The following is a 27,417-nucleotide window of genomic DNA, read 5'->3' on the forward strand; positions in this document are numbered from 1 at the left end:
AATTTTCAAGTTAGTAACTTGAATTTTCAAGTTAGTAACTTGAATTTTCAAGTTAGTAACTTGAATTTTCAAGCTAGTATGTTGAATTTTCAAGTAAGTATCTTGAATTTCCAAGTTAGTATCTTGAATTTCCAAGTTAGTATCTTGAATTTTCAAGTAAGTATCTTGAATTTCCAAGTTAGTATCTTGAATTTTCAAGTTAGTATCTTGAATTTTCAAGTTAGTATCTTGAATTTAGTAACTTGAATTTTCAAGTTAGTATGTTGAATTTTCAAGTTAGTATGTTGAATTTTCAAGTTTGTATCTTGAATTTTCAAGTTAGTATCTCGAATTTTCAAGTTACTAACTTGAAAATTCAACATACTAACTTGAAAATTCAAAAAAAAAAAAAAAAAAAAATGAATGGCCCTAATACGCTTCTGTAATATAGGTCTTCCTTGGACTTCATTCCAAAAATCATATATTCTTGACATTAAAATAGATAGGGTAGAAAAACTGGGTTTGAACTATAAATTTCAGAAATTTTATTAGGAACAATATATTTACCTGTTTTCTCTCAAATTTATCTCTATGAGTTTCAGATTGATGTAATTTACGTTCACCTGTATCACCACGGTCACCAAATACAGTGATAAAAACATTGGCGTCTGTTCCACAACCAGATTTGTCACCAGTTATAACATTTACAGTATAGGTCTTAGCTGGAATTACACAACACATCAAAATATAATTCTCTATATGAAAAGCTTATTTTCAGCTGTAGAAATTTTTGAAATATGAAATCCACCTCTCATCAAACAGCAAGTAAACTTACTAGACCAGGGAGGAATGATGTTTTTATACCTAAAGACAACTTGGTAATCAACCTTCAGCTCTCTCTTCCCATCTGTTATTGTGGTTTATTCTTATGATTCTGATGGTGGTTGTGTCATAGTTTCAAGACAAGCATGATACATTTTTGAGTTCTTATTCTCGAAATTTGAATTTTTTATTTCTTTACGAGACAGAACAATGAAGTTTTAACATGTTACAGTTTAAAACAAGTTCAGTAACAGACCTTTCAGTTTGTCCTTGATTTTGACTTCTTTAGCTTTCACTTCACCATTTTTACCAATTACCTCTTTCACAACTTTATCAGGTAATAGTTCTCTTTCTATAGCTCCATCTTCTTCATTTCTAGCTAACCATCGTTTACAAGGGAATGTATAGGTTATAGATCCCTACAAGAAAATAAAAATTCAGCATTAGTTAATATTCTTATTTCAAAAACCACTTCTTTCATCTGTATAACAGAAGACTACATACTTTCTATTGTATTCTTCAAAAGGAAAAAAAGGCTTAAGTTAATTCCAAGAATATTTCATCTGATGCTTTCACTCCATTTGTATATAAAAGAATTGATACAGCATCTGTTGATTTAAAAGTCAAGGCGAATTGAAAGAGCTGCTCTTAATGTTCAAGTGGAAAACCAACAAGATTTTATAGGCATTTTAGGAAAACATACAGAAGATTTGGCTTTGATCATATTTGCATATGTACAATACTGTTTTCATTTCTGATCACAAAGCTTATTAATAATCAATCAAATTCAATCAAGCATCTTACCTGATTCTGTTAATCCAATCAAGAGTAGAAGAGAAGATCAGGTATTATAATGGTGCATTGAGAGAGTGAAGAGAAAATAATAAATATGATTAAATATACAGTGTACACACGTAGTTAGATTAGAAGGTGCTTAGAAACAATCATTAAGATAATATCAGCTCTAGAAACAATCGTTAAGATAATATCAGCTCTAGAAACAATCATTAAGATAATATCAGCTCAATTTTATAGATTTATAGAACTCTTCTCACTAGTTTCCAACATTATTATAAATTTGTTGAATCTTCCATTGATGTGCTAAATTTCTGACTATGTCATATCTAAATCTCCAGGTATCAATAAGCAGTTATTTTGCCATGAAATTCATCAGTAAAATTCTACCAAATGAAAGAATTCTTAGGTAAAAAAAGCATTGTAAGGACTTTCTGTAACAAGATTTGTCAACTGGAAATCCCACTATCTTTAACAATAATAGGTATAAAAGATAAGTTTTCATAAAAAGTGTCAAAAAAGATCACAAAAAGTATAATTTTAGCCCTTATGTTCTATGTAAATGATAAATTGTGTGTAAAATTGTGGAGTACCTGAATTCAGCAAGCGGAAGTGAGAAGTGAGAAGTGAGGCTCTTAAATAATGCTGAATGCAAATAGATAGCACGACACACATTGAAAGGAGCAGAACTAGAATTCAATGTATTTCACTCAAGAACTCACCACTTTTTTAGCCAAACCTGGTTTCCTCTATAAGCATTAATTGGAAATACAATATAAATAGTGAATGTTGTAATGTGCTGTATTGTAGAAAACAATATTTATTTACACCCAGGGATAACTAAGAACATAATCACATATAGCTGACTTTATATTAATGATGTTGAAGTTGATTAAATGTTAGTTCATTAATAATATCTGAAAATAAAAAGGAGTAAAATTCACCTTGCCAGTCTCATGGAGTTTTCTGACTTCTATTTTGTCTAAATGCCATCCAGAACCTAAACCAGTACCATCATGTCCTATACGTATCTTTTCTATTGACTCTCCTACATCTTCAAGCTGTAATATATTATACAACAAAATATTGTTTGCTAGAAAGTAGAAGATGAGGAACTGGCAACAACTGGAAATATGAGTTCTTAGGTTGATTAAATTGTTGCTAATTACTAGCAGTCTTTTAAAATACATTTGCTCTCAGATTCTTCAAGTCAATTCCCTCTCAAGCTATTTTTGATTTGATCCATTTGAGGGTACTGAAAAAAAAGTCAAAATATCTACAAACCTCAACTATAAATTTATCAACATTGCCTTTATTAAAATGTTCTTTTCTTTCCCGTTTGGTTGGACAAAGTGATTTCTGTTCTGTACAAGTATCTTTACCATATAATACAATATACACATCAGCATCGGTCGAGGCTCCTGATTTCTCACTTGTATATGCAGTTATTTCATAGGGTATACCTACAATATCATCCAGTTATAACACTTTTAGAAAATGTCTCAGACTCTCTAGACTAATGCAGTATGCTATGAATGATTCATGTTGTATTAACAGAGTTTTAGACAACCAAAAATCTTGTTTGTTTATGTTAATATTATTATCCAATCACATTATGACTGTACATCTTACCAAGTTTGGTATATTTCCAGTGGGTGAACTCATTTCCAGCCAAAAAACCACAAAAGTTTAGTGTTCTATTGAAGTTGTTATTAACTTGTATAATTTTTGTTGTGATAAAAATAAAGGACTATCATGAAAGATGTTCCAACTTACATGGATTATATTCTTCTGTGGCTAGTTCTTGTGGATATAATTCACGTTCTAACTTTCCATCATCATCTTTATCTGACAACCATCTACCACAGGGGAAGATCCATTTTCTACCTAATGATGGGGCATCTATACCTACATTCTCCAGGAACCAGGCACCGCCACCACCAGCATTATCATGTCCAATTCTGAAAGTGGAATAAAAAATTATTTTTAAATTTGAAATCAGAATATTTTCTATTAATTTTATCAAGGAAACATAATTGCAAAATTGAAGTGACGATTCATTAAATGGAATTTTTTTCAGAGAAAAGGGCAACACCATTATAGAGTTTCTATATGAGTTATAAGACCACTAAGAGATTAAAGATTCTTCTAGTCTTTATGACATTTTCTTTTCTTTATCATCTTTTCAAATTTAATTGCTCACATTTCTAACATCACATTCTACAATGTAAAAATGTAGAATATTTTTATAAATTAATAGCAATACCTCTGTGGGACTTATTGTTGTAAAGTCTTGTGGTTGACCAGTTAGATCTTGACCAAATCAGAAGTTTTTGTGAATAAGTCAACAGGATATTTTCTTACCTTATTTTCTTCAATTCTCCAATCTGTACAGCTTCAATAACAAATTCATCTTTCTGACCTTTCTCAAATTTATTTTTATTAGTCAGTGAGGATTTGAGGAATATTTTACCAGTTGTGTCTTGTTCACCAAACAATATAATATATACATTGGCATCCGTACCAGCTCCAAACTTTTTACCAGTTTCAACCATTACATTATATGTTGTCATGGCAGCTAGAATAGAAATATTAGTCAGTCAGTCACTTTCGATTTCAAAACTTCATCATGGTTAGCATAACCAAGTTGTCTCTTTTCCCAGCACTGACCATGTTCCAACTAACAAAATAGTAATTAATGTTTAAACAGATTTTTCTATGACCACAATAATTTCTCATAGTGCAAGATTTGTAATGATTTTTGTTAGCATGTATTTGGAGCATTATCATCAAGGTTCGGACATTATTAATAAGCTTAGGTCTACTCTGTGACTGAGGCCAGTCCTTTCATTGAGATTAGCCTTAATACATCTGAATACCAAGGTTGAGTATGTTGTCCATGATATTCAAAGCAAATTTTTTATCTAAAATGGCAATATAACTTCTTATTTTACTAATTTCAAGATATAGAGTGGTCAGTACAGCTAGAAAAGCAAAAAATACTCTTGGTTTGCATTCAATTGCAAAATTATCACCTTACCTTTTTGTTCCAAAGCTATTTCATTATAAACTGATTTAGAATCTTTTCTTGTGAGTTTTTTCTTCAGTGATTGATCAACAGGAACTAATTCTCTAGAGATTTGACCATCATCTTCTTTTACTGCCAACCATCTTTGACAAGGGAAGAAATAACTGGAAACAAAAATACTTAATCATGACAAATGCTCATTTTACAAAAGTTTATGAATTTCCACTCGCATTGTTTTTGAAATTGTAGCATCATCTATAACAACTAGATGCAATGCCAGTCTAAACCTCTAAAGCAGGATTTTAGCGATTAATACAGGAATCTATCATAGGATTTTACTTTTAAAATACCAAGGATAGCTAGAAATAAGTTTTGTAAAGCAACTCTTCAGACAACTTTATCCTTTTCAAGGAATTGAAGATTCCAATCATACAAACAAGTGTAGAATTTTCGAAATGTTTCTAGTATTGTTCTAGGTATTTCTTCTAAAGGGAGTTTCTTGTAATGAGAATGTATTAAAGCTCAAGACTCATTAAAAATGGATCCATACCTCTTTTTGTTCTTTTCATCAATAACTTCTATTCTATCTAAAAACCAGGCGGCACCACCTCCTTTATTGTCATGTCTTACTTTTAATTTTACCAGTTTCCCTAACTCTATAGCTCTTATAGTAAATATATCCTCCTAAAAAAATACCAAAATTTAATGGTTCAATCTAAGGCCCTTAGATCATTTCTCTTTTGTCTTAAGAGCATATTTGTTCACAGAGTGTCAACCATTATACAAACAGCAAATCAAATAATTGATATCTATGCATGAGTAAGACACACGAACAGTCATTGTTGCTGATTTTTGTCACAGACGCGAATCTTCAGTATTATTTCACGTGTGTAATTTGTATGCAATTTGGTCAGAAAAAAAAGTTTACCTTGTTTGTTTCAAATTTATTAGCATTGTTAGAATCTTTCATTTGTCTTTCTCCAGAGTCACCTTTATCACCAAACAAATTAACAAAAACATTGGCGTCAGTACCAGCTCCCCAGACGTCACCAGTACAAATCTTAACTGTATATTCTACTTCTGTGAATAGAGAAAATATTTAGTGAAAAACACTGCCCATTTATAAAAAGTGAATCAAACATCATTTGTAATTAATACAATTGGAGAACTTTCACAAAACATTCAAAATGTGTCTTGTAAATAAAGCAACAACTTCATTTTATGCAAATTGGTATATATCATTACCTTGTAAAGAGTCATCTAATGGTCGCCCTTTCTCATCAGTTGGTATCAATTCTCTAACAATGGCACCATCATCCTCATTTTTAGCAAACCATCGGTCCACAAAGAACCAATAATCTTCTGTTTCTTCTCCATCATAAACTTCTTCCTCTTCTCTCACTGATTCTAGATTAGACTTGGTACCTTTACGTCGAAGTTGTCGTCTGTGAGGTGAAGTCGAGGGACTGGTAGAGTCTGAATCATACTCATCACGATCAAGATATCTACTCTTCTGTTTTTGAAGCGGTCTCCTTCGACGCTTTTTGGTACCAGGAACTGGTCTTCTTTGAATAAGAATCTAAAAATATGAGATACTCCTTAAACTTCTTGAACCATAACATTACCATGATCATACTAAATTTGGCCTCATTGTGGTTCTTCATCAATCATTTCATCTTTGATATCGCAATTTGGCTGTTCAGGTTATTTTTTTTCACGATGTCAACACAGTCTGTTGCTATGATGTGCCAGAGATCAAAGACTGAAAAATAAAATTAGGACCAACCTTTTCACAATGCCAGCCAGCAAATCTGCCAGCACCATCATGGCCGATCCGTAATTTATGTAATCTTCCCACATCAGCTGCCTCAATCTGAAATAATCAACACAATAATCTTAGACACATAGCATTTGACAAGGAGACTTTTCAAATCATAACACTTTCATATGACTGTGATTGAAGCATTATGGTAAAAAATACCATTTTATACTCATAAAAACATGAAGTTTCTTGTGACTGGTTCATCTCAAAAACCAAACTGTCTTAATCTCACAGGCATCAAATAATACAAATGTGCATTCAATTTTCATAAAATTCAATTGAAGACATGGGTTTAGAAATGCATTACCTTGAATTTATCACATTTTCCTCTTTCAAATTCATCTGATTTATTTTGCATGAATTGTTCGTCTGTTTTACCATTTTCACCATACATTTGTATAAAAACATTGGCATCTGTTCCAGCACTGGATATATCTGAAGTCCATATTGTGACCTCATATGGTATATCTGAAAACAGTTTTAGTATTAACAAACTGAATGCCAGTGTACAAATTTTCTTTGGTATAGTGCAAACAGTACCAATCTCCCTGAATTAACCTTTGATTTTTGGCTTTTTTGGGAAAATATTTAGAAACTCCTTTATGTTTCAATCATCAATGAATATATTGCTGTTAAGGCTTGAAATTCATTATATATATAACAGTTTTTCTGTATGGCCTTCAAAAAGACAAGAAACTTTCAGTTCCAAGAACTGTAACTTCCACAAGGTTTATGAGAAAATGGGATTCAAGTGGCAAAGAGATTTGGATGCCAATTGAAATCCTTTACAAAGGGAGATTCACGCATAAAAACTCTATCACTAATTTTTACCACATATGGTCTGTTCTGTTGTAAATATTTCTATAATACCCTAAATTTTATTTTTAAAATATTCAAATATAGAAGTTTACTTTTATCTCTAGCTTCAGATACAGATGGTTCCAACTCTAATTCTATTAATCCATCTTCTTCATCTTTAGCCAGCCAGCGATGACAAGCAAACTCATAATGTTTGCCCTTAGATGGTACATCAATAATTATATTGTCTAAAAACCATCCTGCTCCTGGCTTGGTACCATCATGTCCTATTTTAATTCTTTTAATCTAAAAAAACAACACCAAGATTTAAATTAACAGCTGTGTGGCTTCATAAGCCATAGAAAAATACTAAGACTGGATAATTTCTCAGTTAATCCCTTTTAGTTTCCATTTCTGAATTCATTGAAATAACAAAAAGTCTTTTTTTCATGTTATACCAAAAATAAAATCAGTAAAATGCTAAATTTTTAAGGCCCTTAAAGCACCAATTTAAAAACCCTTTTTTCGAGTTTTTTCTTTTTATGGTTTTGAATACTCTTACCTTTCCAATGTCTGTTGCTTCTAATTTAAAAGTGTCAGTTCTATTTCTTTCAAATTTATTAGCAGCAGAATCAGATTGTCTGAGCTGTATGGAACCTGTATCACCATTAGTACCAAAAATCTTCAAACTAACATTGGCATCTGTTCCTGCACCTCTTACATCACCTGTTTTCACTTGCACATGATATGAGGTAGCTGAAATATAATTTGAAGATACAATATTCAAAGTCAATGATCAACAAAACTACTTGAAGCTGCAAACTAGTCTTATCTCCAGAAACAGAAGAGGAATGGCAACATATAAATCTACTTACTACTTAACATTTGAGATCCGCTGGCAGTTATCTCCCTTTCTATAGCTCCATCATCTTCATCTTCTGCTAGCCATCTGTAAGCGGAAACGCAATCTGTCAGATTTGGTTTATCAAATTTGCCTCAATTTAAGGGCAGTAAGGGTAGTATTTATATGAAATGCCATGAACATTTTATAAAGATTCATGGATTTGAACCTCGCTCAAGGTATTTACTTTGCAAATCCACAATAGTCTGGTCAATTTGCCTAATTGAAATAGTTCATTCTGGGATGTTCAAGCATTTTATTCTGTTAACATTACAAAGTTTGCTTACCTGTTGCATTCGAAAGTGGTGTCATATTTGGGATTACCAATTTGTTTGACCACAATTTTATCCAAGAACCAACCACTGCCTGGACCTTTGCCATCATGCCCGACCCTGATCTTCTTTAATTTGGACAGTGAAACAGCTTCAATCTCACATTCATCAACCTAGAAGATAAACAGATAGAATGAACATGCAAATAGAGGCCAGGTTCATTTTCATTTAATATATAGTAATTGTTAACGATGATAAATTTGTTACAGAAGGATTAAAGTGTTTTAGATGAATAAATTATCTGTTCAAATAATATAGATGTAGTCTGAAATTTGAAAATTCTATCATGCAATGGTGAAATACAAGTTCCAGTGAACTCATTTAGTGATCCTGAACCCAAGTGAGTGAACTTTTAACTTAAGTTAGAGCACACTGGACTCATTTAGTGGCCCTAAACTTTCAATCAAACTTAATTGTTTGATCATGCACTCAAGTGAGTGAACACTATACTCTAGTGAGTGAACAGTGAACCCAAAATGAACACTGAACTCAAGTGAGTGAACCAGTGAACTCTGGACTCAAGTGAGTGAATCATTGAACATTTTACAAATTATAATAGTAGAATAAACATGGCCTACTTTAGAAAAAGTAAGTAATAGCAAGTCCATTGAGAATGACCAATTGTCAACTAACATCAAAATATAAAAAAAATTACCAAAAGTATCAAAATAACAAAACTTAAATTATTTCCAAAATCTTTCAAAAAAATCTGCATAGCCAATTTCATCAAAATCAGATTACAGCTTTTATGTACAGTATTATATTGACCTTCACTACAAATATTTTTATGGTCATTACTGGTCATTATCTGAATATGACTGTTTTAGAATGTTTGGTGTTTTAGCACCTGTACCAGATTCGACTACAGAGGTAAACTCGTAAAATATTGGAACAACAAAAGAAACAATTACATCTGTAAATATTCACAATGTCTTCTCTTTCCTCGCTAAAACATTGCTGATGTCATTGATAATTATATGCGAAAATGTCACTTCTCGTTCAAGTCAGTCAATAAGTACACCTAATTAGTCTTTATGTATGTATATATTCATGTATATGTATGTATTATACATATGTATTATAGCTGTTTGTCCTTATTTGTAAACTGTATAGCTATAACAATTGATTTGTTTTGCTTCAATAATAAACAAAGTATTCACAAGCCAAATATTCAAACTCAGGGGCAAAAAGTCAGCATAAGAACAAATCATGGCAATCTGATCTAAACTGTTATCTCTATCTAATGCAAATGTAACTGGACATAAAAATCTGTAGGCAGACAATATTATATCCACATTATAATAGGGTAAACATATAATAAAACTAGATAAAACATTAAAATAGAAATAAAAACAGTTACCACTTATTTATAAAATACTAAACATATTTCAATTGAAATGATACAAGTTGGGAACTGCAACATAAAATTTGCTATACATTGAAAGCTTTGAAAAAATTTAGACGGAAAAATATAGTACGGTATTCTACAACAGACTTGCTACTTTTTCTACTAAATTAAATAATAATAAAATACTTTGGCTGCCTTGTTTTTCCTAGAAATCTTTCACCCATATAGCTATTAAGTCATTGATAAATATTCTATCATGCAATGGCATGCAGTGTGCAATAAGCAATATTTTCCTATTTCTAACAGCTTTAATATGCACCACCTGTATTAAGCCTACAGCTTTATTTTTTATCCCATATTAGGAGCTTTATCTATGGCAGTGTCTCCAGTCTAATCACTGACTGAGGGTTTGAAAAATTCACAGTACTATTCTGTCCCACATCTGACATTGGACCTAACTCACTCCCTAGTACAGATAATTTTTAGTTTATTCAAAATCTACTACAGGTGCCCATCACTGCTAGAAACCTCAATTAAAATCATGCTGATTATGATAAAAGATAACATTGAACATATATAAGTTGAAGGTATTGGGATACAAAGTACCTGGTTCCTCTGTAAAGCCTAAGAAAAAATGTAAATATCAAAGTTAATTTATTGTTTTTAGAACAGTATTTTTATTTCCACAAGATTCTTGTTAAAATTGACAATCAGCAAGTTAACAAAAAACTGATCAGTTTACTTAATCCTTCTCTGTCATGCTATTTTACTATTATGGTAGCAATTGATCTTAGTATCTGATCATTTTCAAGCCTGGCCATTTTTTATTGCAATATTTTGCCATTTCCAGAAAACTATCTTTTTTTTTTTTTTGAGCCAGTATCCATTAAGATCATCCTGTTTACGTAATATCACTTAGGGATTATTAGTTTCAGTCAAAAAAACGATGTAGGTTCTGAAATGACCAATTGAAGGAATGACCAGGTGTAAAAATTAATTTCGTCAAAATGAATTGCTCTCAATATCATGACTGAATAGTTTTGTTTGAGGTTATAATGGTCAAATCAATCTTGTGGAAATAACAAATGAAGTATTAAATGAAGTTTCAATAGAGGAATAGATGAATTAAAATAAATTTTAAACAAAAAGATATACATACATCTCCTTTCTCAAATTTATTGATATTACTGTCAGAATGACGTAAGAAACGGTTTCCAGTGTCACCACGTTCACCAAATATATTGACAAAAACATTGGCGTCTGTACCAGCATATTTACATTTCCCTGTATGAACTTCAATTTTATATTTCTCCACTGAAATATATTACCAATAATTTATTAGTATGAAAATTATAACAATATATTAACAAAATCATGATTTAACATCAATTTACTCTTTGTAAAATGATTTACACATGAGAAATGTGGAATGATTGAAACATTGTACAATGTTTTACACAATATGCAATGATTTACACAATTTGTAATGATTTACACAATGTGAAATGATTTACACAATGTGAAATGATTTACACAATGTTTTATGATTTTCACAATGTTTAATGATTTTCACAATATGATATGATTTACACAACGTGCAATGATTTACACAATATGATATGATTTACACAATGTTTAATGATTTACACAATGTTTAATGATTTACGCAATGTACAATGATTTACGCAATGTACAATGATTTACACAATATGCAATGGTTTACGCAATGATTGACTGCATAAAAAAGTAAATTTTGGCAGCAGAATTGAGGTGTGTACTTACAAGGTAAAGGCTTTTTAATACCAGGTCCTTCAGCAGGCATTTCTCTTACAATCTGTTGATCACCTTCATCATTAGCTAACCATTTATCACAGTAAAACTTATATCTTTCTTTAGATACTGGACTCTCCATCTCAATCTATAATAGAATAAAAAATAAATTGAAATATTGTCTATTTAGCTTTTGGGAGTATAAGAAATTGAACTTTTCGATCTTTTTCCATTTTCCTACTGCTACAAATTTTGCCAACCAGAGAAGTTGATCAAAAAGGCTAGATTTTGATTTGTTTTTTTTCCCACATTTTTTAAATATAACGAGTCTTCAGTTCAGATATAAAATCTGTCATGAATTTCTAAATATTTCCTTCTACATCTAGACAATGCCAAGCTGTTACAAACTGCATCTAATACCTTGACTGCAATAGCCACCTTTCTTGTATCATGGAATGAAGTGATTTGATAGGATTGCATTCTAGTGAATACAGCAAATCAGAGTCCTGGACAGAAAGACTGTGAACATTATGACTTATGGTTTATAGGAAGTTGAGGGCTCTAAATGGCTGTATTTGGTAAGCTACAATCCAATCAAATCGCTGGATTTTAAAACATCTGTGATACAAGAAAGGTCACTGTTGCAGTCACAGTTCGTAAGTACCCTTTAATGCTTAAAAATGGAAAGAACAGCCAATTATCTGATTCTTTTCATTAAACAGAATCACAGCAGTAAATCTAAAGTTTCCAATCAGAGAAAGTCAAAGAGGTCAAAGGTGTTTTTATGCCATTGTCAGTCATTCTATTCATTAGTATATCATGGAATAATTACTGTTTTATAGAAGATCAGAATTATTATTGTCATCTTCATAAATTGGCTTCATCAAACTATACAAATAATCAAATTATCAATAATGGACAATTTTCCTTGAAGGGAATGTCAAGGACAATTTGCATACCCAGATGAAATCAATTTGTTGACTTCGTAAAAACATTATGTTACAGATCATTTCACTATCTTATAAAAAAAATTAAGAAACACACAGCAAATATATAAAATGAAATATCCAGAGGTGTATCGTAAACTAATGGTGAATCTTACAGATGCAAATGAATGGAAATATATTTGACTAATCACCTTTGACAGGTATTTTACGTCAAATTTTCGACATACTTCTATTCTAAAAATTTACATAATAATCAGTTTGATTGCTCAATAAAAAAGACTAATAATTTGATGGGCTACTTTTATGGAATTAAAATGGAACTGCAGGAATTTACCTTTTCAAGATGCCACCCTGGTGCTAATCCTTTATTATCATGCCAAACTCGTAATTTATATGGTTTACCAACATCAGTAATATTGATATTAAATATATCTTTACTTCCGGATTCGAAAGAATCCCCCTTCCCTTCTAGTTGTATGTCATCAGATTTCCCCTTGTCACCATAGAGACATATAAACACATTAGAGTCAGTACCAGCATTCCTTGTATCAGATGTATATACCCATACTGTCCAATTATTTTCTGAAATAAACCATAACAATATACAACTTAATCTTTTTTAAAATGAAAATGAAGTTTTACTTTCTACTCTATCAACTAATTATTGGACAAATCAAGATTGCCATTACTGCCATGATGAATTTTGCCACATTAAGAGACATTCTGTGTGAAAACAAACCAATTTTTAAGAACATATTTATCAAAATACCTGTTGAAAAAAAACAAGATTAAATGCTATTTATGTCAAGCCATGAAAAGTTTAACCGTCTATCTTGCGCCAAATATAATACCATTATGTTGATTCAAGCACAGCACATGATAATATCAAAAACAAGCAGCACTTTATGGCATGGAGTGACGGATATTAAAGGGACTTATGCTGTAGGCTACCATTGAAAATCAGTGTGTAAACTTACTCTTCTGTTTCTTTTTCCGCCTGGCTTCTTGTTCATACAAGGTACGACTGATGACTCTTTCACCTTCATCAATTGCCAACCATTTTCCACATGGGAAAAACTGTTCAATACCAGACATTGGACAATATATAGTCACACTGTCTAGAAACCAACCAGATGCAGCACCTTTGTTATCATGGCCGATGTCAATTCGTGACAGAGGACTAAGCATTCTGGCAATGCTCACATTAAACAGATCTGTCTTGTTTCTTTCAAATTTACCAGAATCCAACCAAATCTTGCCACTAGATTCATTGCCATTTTTACCACCATGTAAAACAATCCAGACTCTAGCGTCTGTACCAGCACTGACCTTATCTCCTGTCACCACCGTGATGACATAAGGGAAACCTGAAATTTAAGAGTAAATTCTATCTAATCTAGTTGATTTTGTTTGTTGATGTTGACAATTTTGACAGGTTCAATCTTTTTTTTTTCTTGTAATAAAGATTTTGAAAAATATTTGAATTCAATTTTTCTATTCAAGCTTATCAATTTTCAAACTTTTTAGTTCAGCATCTGAAAGATACTAGAAAATGTCAAAATGTGAAACAAAAGAAAAGAATTTTGAAGTGAAGACAGAAAAAACTCATGAAAATTTGTTTGTCATTTAATTTGCTATAAAAATGATATTATATTCAGTAAACTTCTAGCTGTTCTAGGCACTATCTGCTTTCTATGTTCAAGCCCAAAGCTCAAATTTAAAACCCTCAATTTCTCATAGAAATCGGTCTGATTAAAAATATAAAACATGTGTTGCCACGCCTTGTATATTTTATTAAAGATGCAATCAAGAAATCATGCCGCAAACTGACTACCGCTTCTCTTTATGAAATTTTGTTCTTGTCCAAGATCAATGCATTAATAAGACAAACTGAGACAATAACTCTTTTTTATTATATTGGGGCACACCTGGAATAGATACCTAAACAATTTCAATATCTTGGCCCTTGGCAGTCTCAGGCAGACGTCAAAAACTACTTCATTATGGTTAAAGTGGGTTAAATATCAAGGGTTCCTCTGACAGTAAGACACACTCCCATATCTACCCCAAGGCCATTTCTTACTAGAGTAGATATAAAATTTACTGATCTGAACCACATTGGAAATCATTTTACCATATTGCTCTAATTAGAAGGCTTAATGCTTACAATTTGTAAGATTTAAAATATATTAGTGTACAAATGTAACTAATTTCTATTCATAGTAAATCAAGATCACAGGTTTTTCAATACCATAGAAAATCTATCTTTACTGTTCCTTTTTCATTTAACCATTTACATCCCTATTTTGATTTCAATCTAAATATGGCATTTTTCTTGTATTCCATAAGAGTACTGCTACATATATATAGTATTCAAACTCAGGGACAAATTCTCTATTTTCAGGGGTTTATTTGGGTCTTGAATATATGTAATGAGTTTTCATCATTTTTCACATCTCTGTATTTCTATATAATTTTTAACATTCAAATGCAGATAATTCTGGTTAAACATGGATTTGAAGGCTCAAAACACTATTCCAGTTTCTGTGAGTAAGATACGATTGGTCCAAAAATGGTGCATCTGTCCGTTTAACATGCTAATTTGTTGAAATGTTGTTCATGCTATGCTATCCTACATGCAATAGTGTCATTTCATTATATTTCAAATCAATCTCATAACAGACTATTATCATGCCAAATCTTAATTCTCCTACACAAAGTCCAAAGTATACGATAAGCTATTTATTTGAATTATTTACCCATTCAAAAAAGGTTTATTTCACGTTTTGTCAATAAATTTTCTATAAAATACCTAAACTTCAATATCATGTTTTATTTCATGATTTACCAGTATAACTACATGCTGTTGTCCTATTTCAGTAGCTGAATATCATACAAAATTTTAAATAGATTCAATTCCATGATTCATCAATAGAAATCCTATTAAATATCAAATTTGTCATGTAATCATTTCAGAATATTTATAATCATGCTGTACTAGTTGAAATTCTATTAAGTATTAAAAATGCACAAAAATCATTCCCTATATCGTTTGTTTCATTTAAATCCTATTGGATTTCAGTATGTGATATGCTCTATTTGTATATATCCTAGTTGATACTTAAATCATGCAGGAAATCATTCTGACCTACCATCATCATCATCATCATCATCATCTTATAGAATGAAATAAAAGAAGATAACAGATAAAACAACATTTACACTTAACAACAACAAGTTACAGGTACTCTTTTGATGTTTTCAAAAGTTTCTTTCCAGTGTGAACCATGATAGATTATGGTTTGGTGAGCTCCCAGTGTAACAGGCTATGGGATGATGAATGTCATCTTTAACCTGTAAAGTCAAATAGTTGATTCCCCCATTGAAAGATTTGACTCCACCCAGATAAGCAGAAGCAGATATATTCTGGATTGATAGACAACCTCAAATGAGTCCTTCTACTAAATGTTCCTTTTACAGAAACATTTCTCAATTCAAAATAATTTTCAAAAGGAAATAGTCTTGTTTTTTGCTTAACTACCTGAAAGCTCAATTTCAGTTAAACCAAACCTTGTTTTGACAAAAAATCAAACAGACTATAATAGCAAGTTCTTGAACTTTCTTTCTGTTTTTCTTTGCTGATGTCAAAATAAGTAGAAGTCATGTTGAAATATTTGAAAATACTTTGAAGCCTGATATAAGAATTAAATACGAGAACTATAGATTTGTACAACGAAAATTACTACAACATACAAAGTACTAGAAACCCAATACTAATACTATAAGAACAACTATATTTAGTATACAAACTAATTTTTAAAAAGATTTCATACACTACATTTAACTTTTTTCTATAATTTAATAATTAAATACTTTACCTAGACCTAGAATTGTTAATTAAAAAAATAATTCTTGTTAGATATGTAAACTAATTATGATAAATAATTACTCTAGTAACACACATACATTAATGTTAAAAATTGAATCCAACTACGACTGTAAAGTCATGCTCTTTCGTTTAAAAAGTAGTTCTAGAATTATCAGGAGTAATTTGAAGGGACAATCTAATTTTTTCTGATACTTTTCATGTCTTGGAAAGTGAAATACTTTAATCTGCATGTCAACATGTTGAGGAATATTCAAGTATTAAGTCACAAACAGCTAAAAAAATTCAAAAAGACCAGTACTTCATGTCTAAATTATATCAGATTGTCCCTTTAAATCATTACAGTAAATCTTGCAAGGATGCAAAAAGAGTCTTTCAGCTTTCCTATGTGTATCTGGGACAACTGAGATACTATTGTCATACTTCTGGACAAGGCAATTCCTTTAATTCCAGATTCTGATGAACTATTGTGAATATCATTGGAGAGAAATGGTATTTGCAATAGTGACATCATAATTAGCTCATTAAGAAATATATGAGGAGCCAAGAGTGTCTCCAATGGGCGTTCCAAAAATGAAAAAAAACTTCTTTTGAATCCCTTTAAAAGAATCAATATGCTTTCAGATTGAAGGGCCAGATACTTTTTTGGAAATTTTAGTTTCACTACAATACCACAACAAGGAAACATCACTGAGTTTGTTAGTTTCAAGATGATCATTATTTTGAAGGTTAACATGTTCAATTAAAAATGAAGCAAAACTAACCTTGAGCGGCATCATTAGGTCCAGAATTGAGGATGAGTTCTCTTGAGATCTGACCATCATCTTCATCAGATGCTAACCAACGTTGACAGGGAAATTCGTAAACCTTAGAGACAGCAACATCATCCACAATAACCTAAAAAATATAAATGACACAGTATGAGGTTAACCTTCTGATTTTCTTTTTGCAAAATGCAATTCAATTTATAATGACATGCAAACTGATCAAATATTACAAATACATGTACTTGTAACCACTGACATGAAAAAAACCCTTTCAAATATTGGGATACAAAAAAAAATCAAGATCACAAAAAATTTCAAGTTAAAACAAGGCTCTTACACAGAAACTACAATATATGATATACACTTTGTTGAATATTTATGAATGGGTCAAAATGTAATGTATATAGGCACTTGAATTTTTCTTCTCATATCAATGATATATCTTTATTATAAGAGATGATGTGTGAAAGTTCTAGAGAGAATGTTGAAATATATTGAAATTAACAGCAGATTGTGATGATATTTGCTCTGTAATTAAAGTGATACAACCTTCTAGAAATGTACTTGTCAGATAAAACTGACCTTCATCTAAACACAACACAAACTAGTAAGTACACTTAGTTCAGATTTGAAAGTCACCTGAATAACATGATTGCTTTTACATTCAAACTATGCATTTAACATGACTCAAAGCAACATTTAAGTCACCCTGTTCCAAGAAATGTTAATCATTTATTTAATCATAGTTTCAGATGAATTGAAATTTTTTTAATCTATTGTATCTTGAAGTACAGTGGTGTAACCTATTTTCGTGGATATAAGGATTAAACACTGAATTTCGTCAAAGTTAAAAAAACGAAAAAAAATTTTTATGTCTTAGATGTTTCCTCAGATATTCTACAAGATAATTAAAATTGGTTTATTTCGATTTTCTTTATGAATCCTTCACTTTGACCCATATTTCATGAGCAACCAACTCGGCAACGGCGGCAGAATGCCTCACCTATTTTCGTGTACAATGTTTGATCTATAAATAAGTCTAGAAAAACACGTTGTATGGATACCCGGATGGTATAATTAACTTCTCTTAGTATTTATCTTTAATATCAATTCATTATAACTAGTGTCAATTCCTTCAAAGAACCACGATTTAAAAAAAAAATAGTGACTGACAAAATAAGACACGTAGCGTGATTTATTGCTAAAAGTCACTGAAACAACATAAGAATATGGTCCACTTTGTGTTCCATAGAAATTTTCTGCTGACACGGAATCCGCTAGTTGATCACGTGACTTCATTCGTTGGAATATAATCTAGCAGACGACACTTGGAATTCCAATTACTGCTTGGGATCATAAGGAAATTCGGCCGATAAAAAATGGTATCGTTTGGTAATAAGTGAAATCCGCCATTTTGTATTTGTCAAAGTATACATTATTACATTTTACCTTGCTTGAAACTACTGGATTCATTCTACTAGCTGATATTGTAGAGAAAACCCATGTTTATTAAAAGAAACTAATGCGGAGGTCGCACAAGGTCGCTCATGTAAATTATTAATCATTTCCAGAAATCCACGAATAATAGGTTTCCACGAAATTAGGTTACTTGACTGTATATATCTACCATCATTTCACAAATTACACAAATTCATGAGCAAATTTTGAAAGATCTTTAACCTTATATCTTTTGAAGTAAATTTGTAAATTATATCTGAATAATTAAGAGACGCGTCACTTAAACTTTGAAATAAGAAAGTGTGAAAATGAAATTTGTAAGCATGTGTTTAATTAACATAGTTTGTAATTATTAATCAACAGGGAGCAGAGATTTTAACATTTCATACTACATATACACTTGTTTACAGCACTTCAATATAATTGGCTGCATTCTCAAATTTACCAATTAAAATTAAGAAAATTTCACAAGAGTACAGGAAAGTTTCACAAGAGAAGTATTGATTTTAAAAATATTTCGAAATAAATCCGGTTGTTTAAGTAAGTAAGATGGAAATTTTGGTAAAATTGTGAAATAGGAACTAACAGAACATGACCATTTAGTACTGTCAGGCAAAACTCATTATGAATTGAAGTTTTCAAACTAGCCCAACGACCTAAACAGCCCATTATATTTCAGGCCTGTAAGTTTCAAACTAACCAATAGCCCATAGTTTCAGATATGGCCCATAAGTTTCAGGCTAACCCATAGACCATTAGATTTCAGGCTAACCCACAACCCATTAGGTTTCAGGCTAACCCACAGCTATTGCTGGGACAATATATCAGTGAATCAATGTATTGCTATACAACATGCGACATTATGCGTATCGTATCGCGATTTTATGTATCGATACTTTTACTCCATAAAAAAAGGGCTGATTTTTATAAGTTGTTTTCTGATATATAACAATTTTTCACTATAAGACAGTGGTTGCTAACCATTTCTATCAGCTGTAGTAACAAATATCACAGTTATAAAGTTATAAAGGTATAAATATTGAAACTTTGAAGATAAAATGTTAATATAGTATAGTGACTTGATTGACGATACCCAGCACTACCCACAGCCCATTAGGTTTCAGGCTAACCCACAGCCCATTAGGTTTCAGGCTAACCCACAGCCCATTAGGTTTCAGGCTAACCCATAGCCCATTAGGTTTCAGGCTAACCCATAGCCCATTAGGTTTCAGACTCACCCACAGCTTATTAGGTTTCAGGCTAACCTGTAGCCCTTTAGGTTTCAGGCTAACCCATAGCCCATTAGCACATAGCCCATAAGTTTTCAGATTATCCCATAAGTTTTCAGATTAGCCAAAAAAAAGACAATGGTGTGTACTTAATATTGCCAAATCTCATCTGTACAAACAAAGAACTCCTTATCAAATGCTCATTAAAATATTAGAGTATTTTAAAACTCATCAAGATAAGCAGTCAAGAAAATGAGCAATAGTTTGTTTACTACAATATAAAACAAACCATAACAAAAATATGATCATAAACTAAATTCCCCACGAAAATATTATCTCTAAGATAAAAAGACTAACACTGAAGGTATTCTCTTTACAGATTTCTAACAAGCATAATTACGCCATTAATCGAAAAAACATTCACAAATATTCTATTTTTAGAAATTTTATGATTTTCTGGCAGACTTGAAAAAACAGTGGGTGTAAAAACTAGTAAAGAAATATGACACATAAGATTACTGAGTTTGGTCTAGGGCTTCATTTATCATCATCATCAAGAAACAATTAGGACTTACGGTTGCTTACTGCTCACCAGTAATGTTGTTTTGAGATTTTTTTTTCATTTATGGCTTTTTGCCATTCCGCTCTAAATTTATTCGATGTTAAATTATTTCATTTGACCTTATGATAAAGTGCCTTCTGTGGAAATTTAAGTAATTCACAATCTCTGAGTTTATGATATATTTGATGAAATGACCTAAAAACAACTACAGGCTAGCCTCAAGAGAATAGATGTTTATTTTTCTTCTTTTAAATTGTTTCCAGAATAATAAGCAGCTGAACAATTACTATATATATAAAATATGCACTGCAGGCAATTCCAAAACTAGATACTAGATACACCTTTATGGTACCCAATATTATAGCAAATGTTTATTGAAATCTTACTCCTTTTCTTTACAATTCTTAATTGCAACTGAACAGAATATAATAAAAGAGAAATCCAATATCTTAGAGGTATACTCTGCCTCTTTATACATTCATTGAACTGTTGTATCTAATTTTGTGATAGTGTTCTGTACTATGATTTTTACAATGTACAGAACATTGGGATCGATTGTGATGTGATGCTTTAAACAGTATATATTATTATTATGATCATTGTACAAAGGTAATTGGTCCTCGCTTTTCAATACCAACATCATGAAGAGGAATTTCAAATTTGCCACATTTATTTTCCTGTGCTTGATATTTTCCTTTGCTGTTTAGATACTCATTTTCTACTTTTAGTATACATGTCAATCAACTTCACCTATATTTCTATAAAGAACAGTACATTTCTAACAATTTACTAAACTAGCATAAAAATGACACTTTGTCATATTGTAAACCATATAATGACCTGTATCTAAAATTACCAACAATATAGCGTACTGTTTACTTATATTGGATTAAATGAATGATAAGAATCAACTCAGATCACGAACTGGAGAATTTACCCCAAGGAACTGTAACGTGAAATCAGTTGGAGTTCACTAAGCAGACAGAAGGTATAAAATATGATAGCAGAAATCAAATTCTCAAATGGAGAAAAACTATCTCAAATGTGGCTTAAATGTTGATTTAAGTGGTTAAAGGTTTATCTTCTAGCTTTCTGTTACCATTTCTTTTTTCTTTGAGGCAATTCCAAAAACTACAGGTATCCATCGCTAAGGTGTTACAACTATCATAGAGTTAACATATTTCTCACACTTGCTACAAGATGGTGGTAAAGATAAAAAGTGGCCAAGAATGAATTGGTAAAAAAAAATGAGCAAACACAAGGAGTTCAGCACAGTTAATATTCAAAATTTTTCTAAACAAAATTTATATCATAAAGGAATCATCCTTCATAACTGCACTAAGAAGTCAACCAAACTTTAATTGGGTACAATCTGGAAAGAACATGGACTTGGGTGTGTCTTCCCCAATCAATGATGTCAATGGAATTATTCACAGCCAACCTAAATAAAAATTTGGTCCTCACAGCTTTTATGCACCACTAAGGACAAAGGATCCACAAATAGTTTTTCTATGGTTCTACCTTCTGTTGAAAAAAAGAAAATTTATATGTTATAAAAAAGAATTCCAATAATATATGAGATAATGTGAGATGTTGAATACCTAGTACATAGCTTATCAACAACATCATTACTTCTTATATATCACTAGTATATCTTATAATATTATCTTGTACTATCTTATTATACATACATTGAAGTGCAATAATCTTGTCTTGTAAGGAATTTGTAAATCAAGGGCAATAACCCTATCAAGTTTTCAAAGACATGTTATGGACATGAGTAAAAGTAAGAGTAAAAATGTATTAAAAACTGATTTAGACTTAGTTGGTGGTTGCATGATTTTAGATAAGTGATGTACCTTAAACGCCAGTCAATAAAAAAAAAAACTCTAAAAAATCAAAAGAATATTAAAATCTATTTTACATTTTAGAAGGCGAAATTTGATAAGAAAATACATGAAAGTGGAACAATGCTGTTAGAAAGCAATCCGGAATTTGTAAAAAAAGATTAATCAAAAGAAAATTTCACAATGACTTTATTAATGAAATGAACTTTAAGAAATGATGCAATGACAAGCCTAGTTGCCAAAAAGCACCAGGCTGCCTTCAACCTGCCTAACTAGCAACATCTACCACAGCAATCTTCCAATTGTAGTGGAAATTATACATGGTAGAAAATATGGTTTTAGAAGACTAAACATAGGTAACGATCCTTATCTACTCTAACAAATGTAAATATAAGTATATATACATGTAAATTATATATACACCATTCCATTTAACATCCTGATAGTCTTGTACAGTATGGCGCCCCTTTAAGAATCGTAGCCAGCCAACCAGACCACCTGTATTAGTCTACAGACTACTGTTAGATTACAGGAACTACTAAGACTGTAGACAGGAACTTATGAACGGTTAATGTTAGTATTATCAGTCGATATATTACTAGTCATATTACGGATATATTTGAATAGTCATCTTTACATTAATTTATATTAAAGTTTAAACTACTTAGTAAGTGTGACAGCAATCAAAGGTTAAGGATAGTAATTAAAGTCTGATTCATGGATTAAGACAGTGATATTAGCTATATCATTATCTGTACTGAAGGTAAATATTAGAATCAAAATATTTTGATTAAATTTATTAGTCACGACATAGAATGTCAGTTATTTTAATGTTCATGTCAAAATTCTTATTTAATAAAAGAGGAATACAATTTCTTTATTCATTTCTTAGATTCTTAGATTCTTAGATTCTCAGGCATGGAGGCTAATCCACCCATGAGCACCAAACACCTCTCTATGAATGGTTTTGTCAAATCAGCATCTTTTTTTGAGATATTCCCTCTAGCACTTTGGTATTCTTAGCTAAAAAATATCACTTCACTATGTTATCAATGTAAAAGTGAGATCTGATTTTTTTTTATACAATGCTTCAGTAAAAAGCAGATCTACATATTTGTTATTGATAGAAGCCAATGTCGAAACTTGACAATTTCCAAATCAATCCTGATCAAAAGATTGGAAAATTCCAAAGATAAAATTGAATATTCAGGGCTGCAATTGTAAGGAAAAAGAATATTTGTGAGGAACCAACATAGCAAATGGGACCACATTATAAAATCTAAGCAATATAACTTGATGGCAAATTTTAAATGCCTCAAATCCACCAACATAAATGTTTTTATTTTACATACTGCATATTTGTTGAAAAGTGTGTTAATCAAATACAGTAAAAATTCATATCTCAGCAATGGTTTTAACATAAACATGTTTTTACTGACTTGAAGTCTGCTAAAAACCAGGTAATTTTGTAACTTTTCTAACCAGTATAAGTATAAACCATATACAAAGTTTTAACCTGATTTTTAAATAAATTAATTGGCGTTAAATTTCTCAAGTAGCTTAGCCTGAATAAAAATGAGTCTGACGTAGTTAAGTTCTTAATCAGTACTTATATTTTGTGTGAAATCCAATATGGCGGAAACGTTCAATAAGTAATTAGCCTAGTATCAAAATATATCGTAATAAAAAATTACGTTTCGGTTAACTAGTTTATGTTTTACATGAAAGGAAACGATCAAATGAAATTCTCTGATAATGATTCCACCATGTCAAGAACTTTTATATAAAGTAACAAACAAGATATTAGAATTCATATTTACCATAGATCTTTCTCAGAACAGCAATTAGAAGCAACTTTTTTTTAAATTTTCTGACTGTGAAATGATATTTAAGTTCAAAGGTAAGAATAAATCATCTTGGATATGAGAAACATTTTTTATGTTTGTCTTTACAAGGTAAATCTGAAGATTAAGAACTTTTCTGACAGCGAACTGTAGAACTCCCAGTTAAAACGAAAGCTTTATTATCATTATTTCACCAAATGAAATATGAAAAAAATGATGTTATTTAAATAACCTGTTAATGTTTAACTACGACAATAGGCTTCAAATTTCCATACTTAATCTACCATTTTCTAGCCAAAAGAAGAGTTATGGAGGATAATATACTTCTTTCATTCAGACCAATGTTTAATTTTCAAAACTATATGCAAAATGACTCAAATTGAATATTATGCCATCACTTGCTTTTTTGGACTGGATTTGCCACCAGACATCAGTTAAGAAAGGTTTTAAAAGTGCTTAAATTTGAACTTGTATATATAGTAGTAAACTATAAATTATGTTGTTTTCATCATTGAAAGTTATACAACAAAATAGGACTACCATGGCTCAATTTCATATGATTCCAATTGACTTTCTTAAACAACTTTTATATTTCATTTAAATATTTTTCTTTTTTTTTCAGATATAAATTTAATATCAAGAAAAACACTTAAATTATTATTATTGGATTATTTTGGAGAACAAGCAACTGACTTCATAAACAAAGTGTTTGAACAATTAGTGTAAATTACTTGAGGTGCTTATTGAAATAACAAATATAATATGGCCACTTAAGAGAAGTTGGCACAGGAAATGGAATAGAAAATATACAAGTTTCACTATTTCATGCTCCAGTGTTTTATTACTAGTTCTGAACCTTGTTTATCACTTCTGCACACAAAATTCTTTCCTTTAGCGGTGATTAACAGCTACTGATTCCACGTCTGCCAAAAAATATTTGATGTCATTTTTTGTGAAGTGTTTGGATTTCTTTTACGCAACTAGCACTTTTACAAGGAAGTGATCTGAAGTCTTTTAAATCACAAATTGTCAGAAATTCATCGCATTTTTTGTGAAGAAGCCATAATTGTTGGCATAACTTTGTCAGTAGTTTATGAGGAATTGTCATGAATATGATGTACATGATAAAATCTACCGAGATAAGATTCATTTAGTGCCTTTTCTAGCACATGGCTAAATATATCTAGTAATAATCATCAGAAGTCTGGAATATCTAACACTTTGATTGGACTGTACTCAGTGGCAGACATCAAAATGACTCCATCATTTTCCTACTTATTTCATTTTGTGAATTAGCAGAAGTCTTTATTTACAAGGATAAAAGCAAAGATTTAAACAAAAATGGAAGTGAATTTACTTGTGATTAAATTTTTCTTTGTGGTTTTGAGTGCTAGTCTGGGAATGGCCGCCAGTATTCAATCAGTGGAAGAAAGCTGCGTCTTAAGTCTTGTGGTTCCCCGAGACAAAATTAAAACCTCTTGTTCCATTGACGATAAACTTAAGAGAAGACTAAACACCATGGAGACAAAAATAAATATTTATAAACAACAAGTTTTAGAATTAGAAACACAAATACATAAAGAAAGACTTTTAAACAATGACAAAATCATGAGCCTGGAAGCCATGTTGTCAAAAGTTGATAAACTAGAAGAATTGGACAAACGACTTTCATATGTTGAAAGTTTACAGCAACGAGATTCAGAAACAAGTTTGAAACATTTCAGTGAAAGTGATAATTTTATTCCAAGTGATCAGTCGCTAGAAACCACAGATTATCAATGGAGGGAATATAAACCAGTGAAAATAGACCAAAACAAAAAAGCAGCAGAAGACAAGATCAAATTATTACAGGAATTAGAAACTCTGAAACATAACATCAATGGTACCGGCAAAAACTTTGTAACCAAAGTTGGCGCCGTGCTAAAAAATGTTAGTGAAAATCTATCTCAAAATAAAACATTTTCTGGTGACCTTGACGATATTACAGAAGGCGAAAACGGATCAGCATTTGGTGAATACATAAACGATGAAAAAAGCAACCAAATACAAAGTGATCAGCCGACAAAAATGACTAAAATGGCAGGTTCTCGAATTCTTGCTAATGACACTGACAGCAATGAAAACAAAGATGTCAACTCTACAGATTACAAAACAGAGAAAAAAGAATCAAATGCTATTCCTGCCAGGAATCCATTAGTGGTACAACTTGAAGAAACCTTGAAAAAAGAAATAGAAAAAGTTTTGAATGATCAAATGGAAGAAGTCATTAGCCTTGTTAAAAAACAATCTGAAAATATTGAAAACACTCAAAATGGCCAGACAGATTCAATGAACATCTTGTCTGATCAACATCTATATGATTTCAAATTTCTCAATGACAAAATTGAATCAATGGAATTATCCATGAGATCTGTCACCCAAACAATGGAGACTATGTATAGCAAGGCTGAGAAGCTTCAAGCCATACCTATTCTGTTTGAAGAACTGAAGAAAAACATCACCAACAATAAAATGCAACGATCACCTGTTGTTGATAGTTCTATTGAGGAGACTTTAGATGAACATAGCAAGAAGTTGCGTACTATGGACAGGTTATCAGCCATTTTCCGAAGATCTTTAGAGCATTACAGAAATGAAAGCAAGGCAGACTATTCAGAAATTGAGAGAAAAGTGTCGTCTGAATCCAATTTGGTCAAATCACTTCATGATAACATCATGAGAAATATCAGTTCCCTTGTGGATGAGAAGATTACAGAACAGAACACAACTGTCCGTAGAAAATTACGAGATGCTGAAAACCTGATGAAGAGCATCGAAGATCATAATGTCTTGATGCAAGTCAGTATTGACAACAAGGACCGTAAACTCAGATCCAAAGTTTCAAAACTAGAAACTGACATTAGAACCACTAAACAAAACTTACAAAACTTAGGACTATCTCAAAATAATTTGAGGTCTCAACAAGATAAGCTGGATACTAAAATTACTGAACTTGGTAAGAACACTGCCTTACAGGAACGCCTGGAAACATTGGAACTGGAATTAAGACTAAGTTTGGCAGATGAATGGGTTGAGTATTCATTCACGTATGATACAACCCGTACTGGATGTTTCGGACTACAATTCATCAAGAGGACTGGATATAATAATGGACGCTATGTGGGAGCAGTGTTGTGTAATAATAATCGATATAAAATCCTATTATCCAATGATTTAAAAGAAAAGTTTATGAATATTGGAGATGAAGTGGGTTATGGAGAAGACCATTGTGAATTTGTTGGA

At 31.2% G+C, this 27,417-nt stretch overlaps 1 protein-coding gene across 1 annotated transcript in view; it reads right to left on the minus strand.

Annotated features, from left to right (window-relative positions):
* LOTGIDRAFT_208950 (hypothetical protein) overlaps positions 1–27,417 on the minus strand; it is a gene marked incomplete at its 5' end in the record, with an annotated part of 45,982 nt that overhangs the window by 7,424 nt on the left and 11,141 nt on the right. The window contains 21 exons of the mRNA XM_009053394.1: positions 547–701; positions 1,058–1,220; positions 2,541–2,657; positions 2,881–3,059; positions 3,373–3,557; positions 3,961–4,174; positions 4,637–4,788; positions 5,175–5,308; positions 5,553–5,698; positions 5,870–6,189; positions 6,388–6,497; positions 6,754–6,914; positions 7,358–7,550; positions 7,807–8,000; positions 8,120–8,193; positions 8,433–8,590; positions 10,985–11,139; positions 11,608–11,724; positions 12,945–13,124; positions 13,520–13,909; positions 17,193–17,325. Coding sequence (XP_009051642.1) covers positions 547–701; positions 1,058–1,220; positions 2,541–2,657; positions 2,881–3,059; positions 3,373–3,557; positions 3,961–4,174; positions 4,637–4,788; positions 5,175–5,308; positions 5,553–5,698; positions 5,870–6,189; positions 6,388–6,497; positions 6,754–6,914; positions 7,358–7,550; positions 7,807–8,000; positions 8,120–8,193; positions 8,433–8,590; positions 10,985–11,139; positions 11,608–11,724; positions 12,945–13,124; positions 13,520–13,909; positions 17,193–17,325 — 3,630 coding nt within the window. The remainder of the gene's footprint in view (positions 1–546; positions 702–1,057; positions 1,221–2,540; positions 2,658–2,880; positions 3,060–3,372; positions 3,558–3,960; positions 4,175–4,636; positions 4,789–5,174; positions 5,309–5,552; positions 5,699–5,869; positions 6,190–6,387; positions 6,498–6,753; positions 6,915–7,357; positions 7,551–7,806; positions 8,001–8,119; positions 8,194–8,432; positions 8,591–10,984; positions 11,140–11,607; positions 11,725–12,944; positions 13,125–13,519; positions 13,910–17,192; positions 17,326–27,417) is intronic.

Source organism: Lottia gigantea (genome assembly GCF_000327385.1).
Source record: "Lottia gigantea unplaced genomic scaffold LOTGIsca_2, whole genome shotgun sequence".
In the NCBI taxonomy this organism is placed as follows: domain Eukaryota; kingdom Metazoa; phylum Mollusca; class Gastropoda; family Lottiidae; genus Lottia; species Lottia gigantea.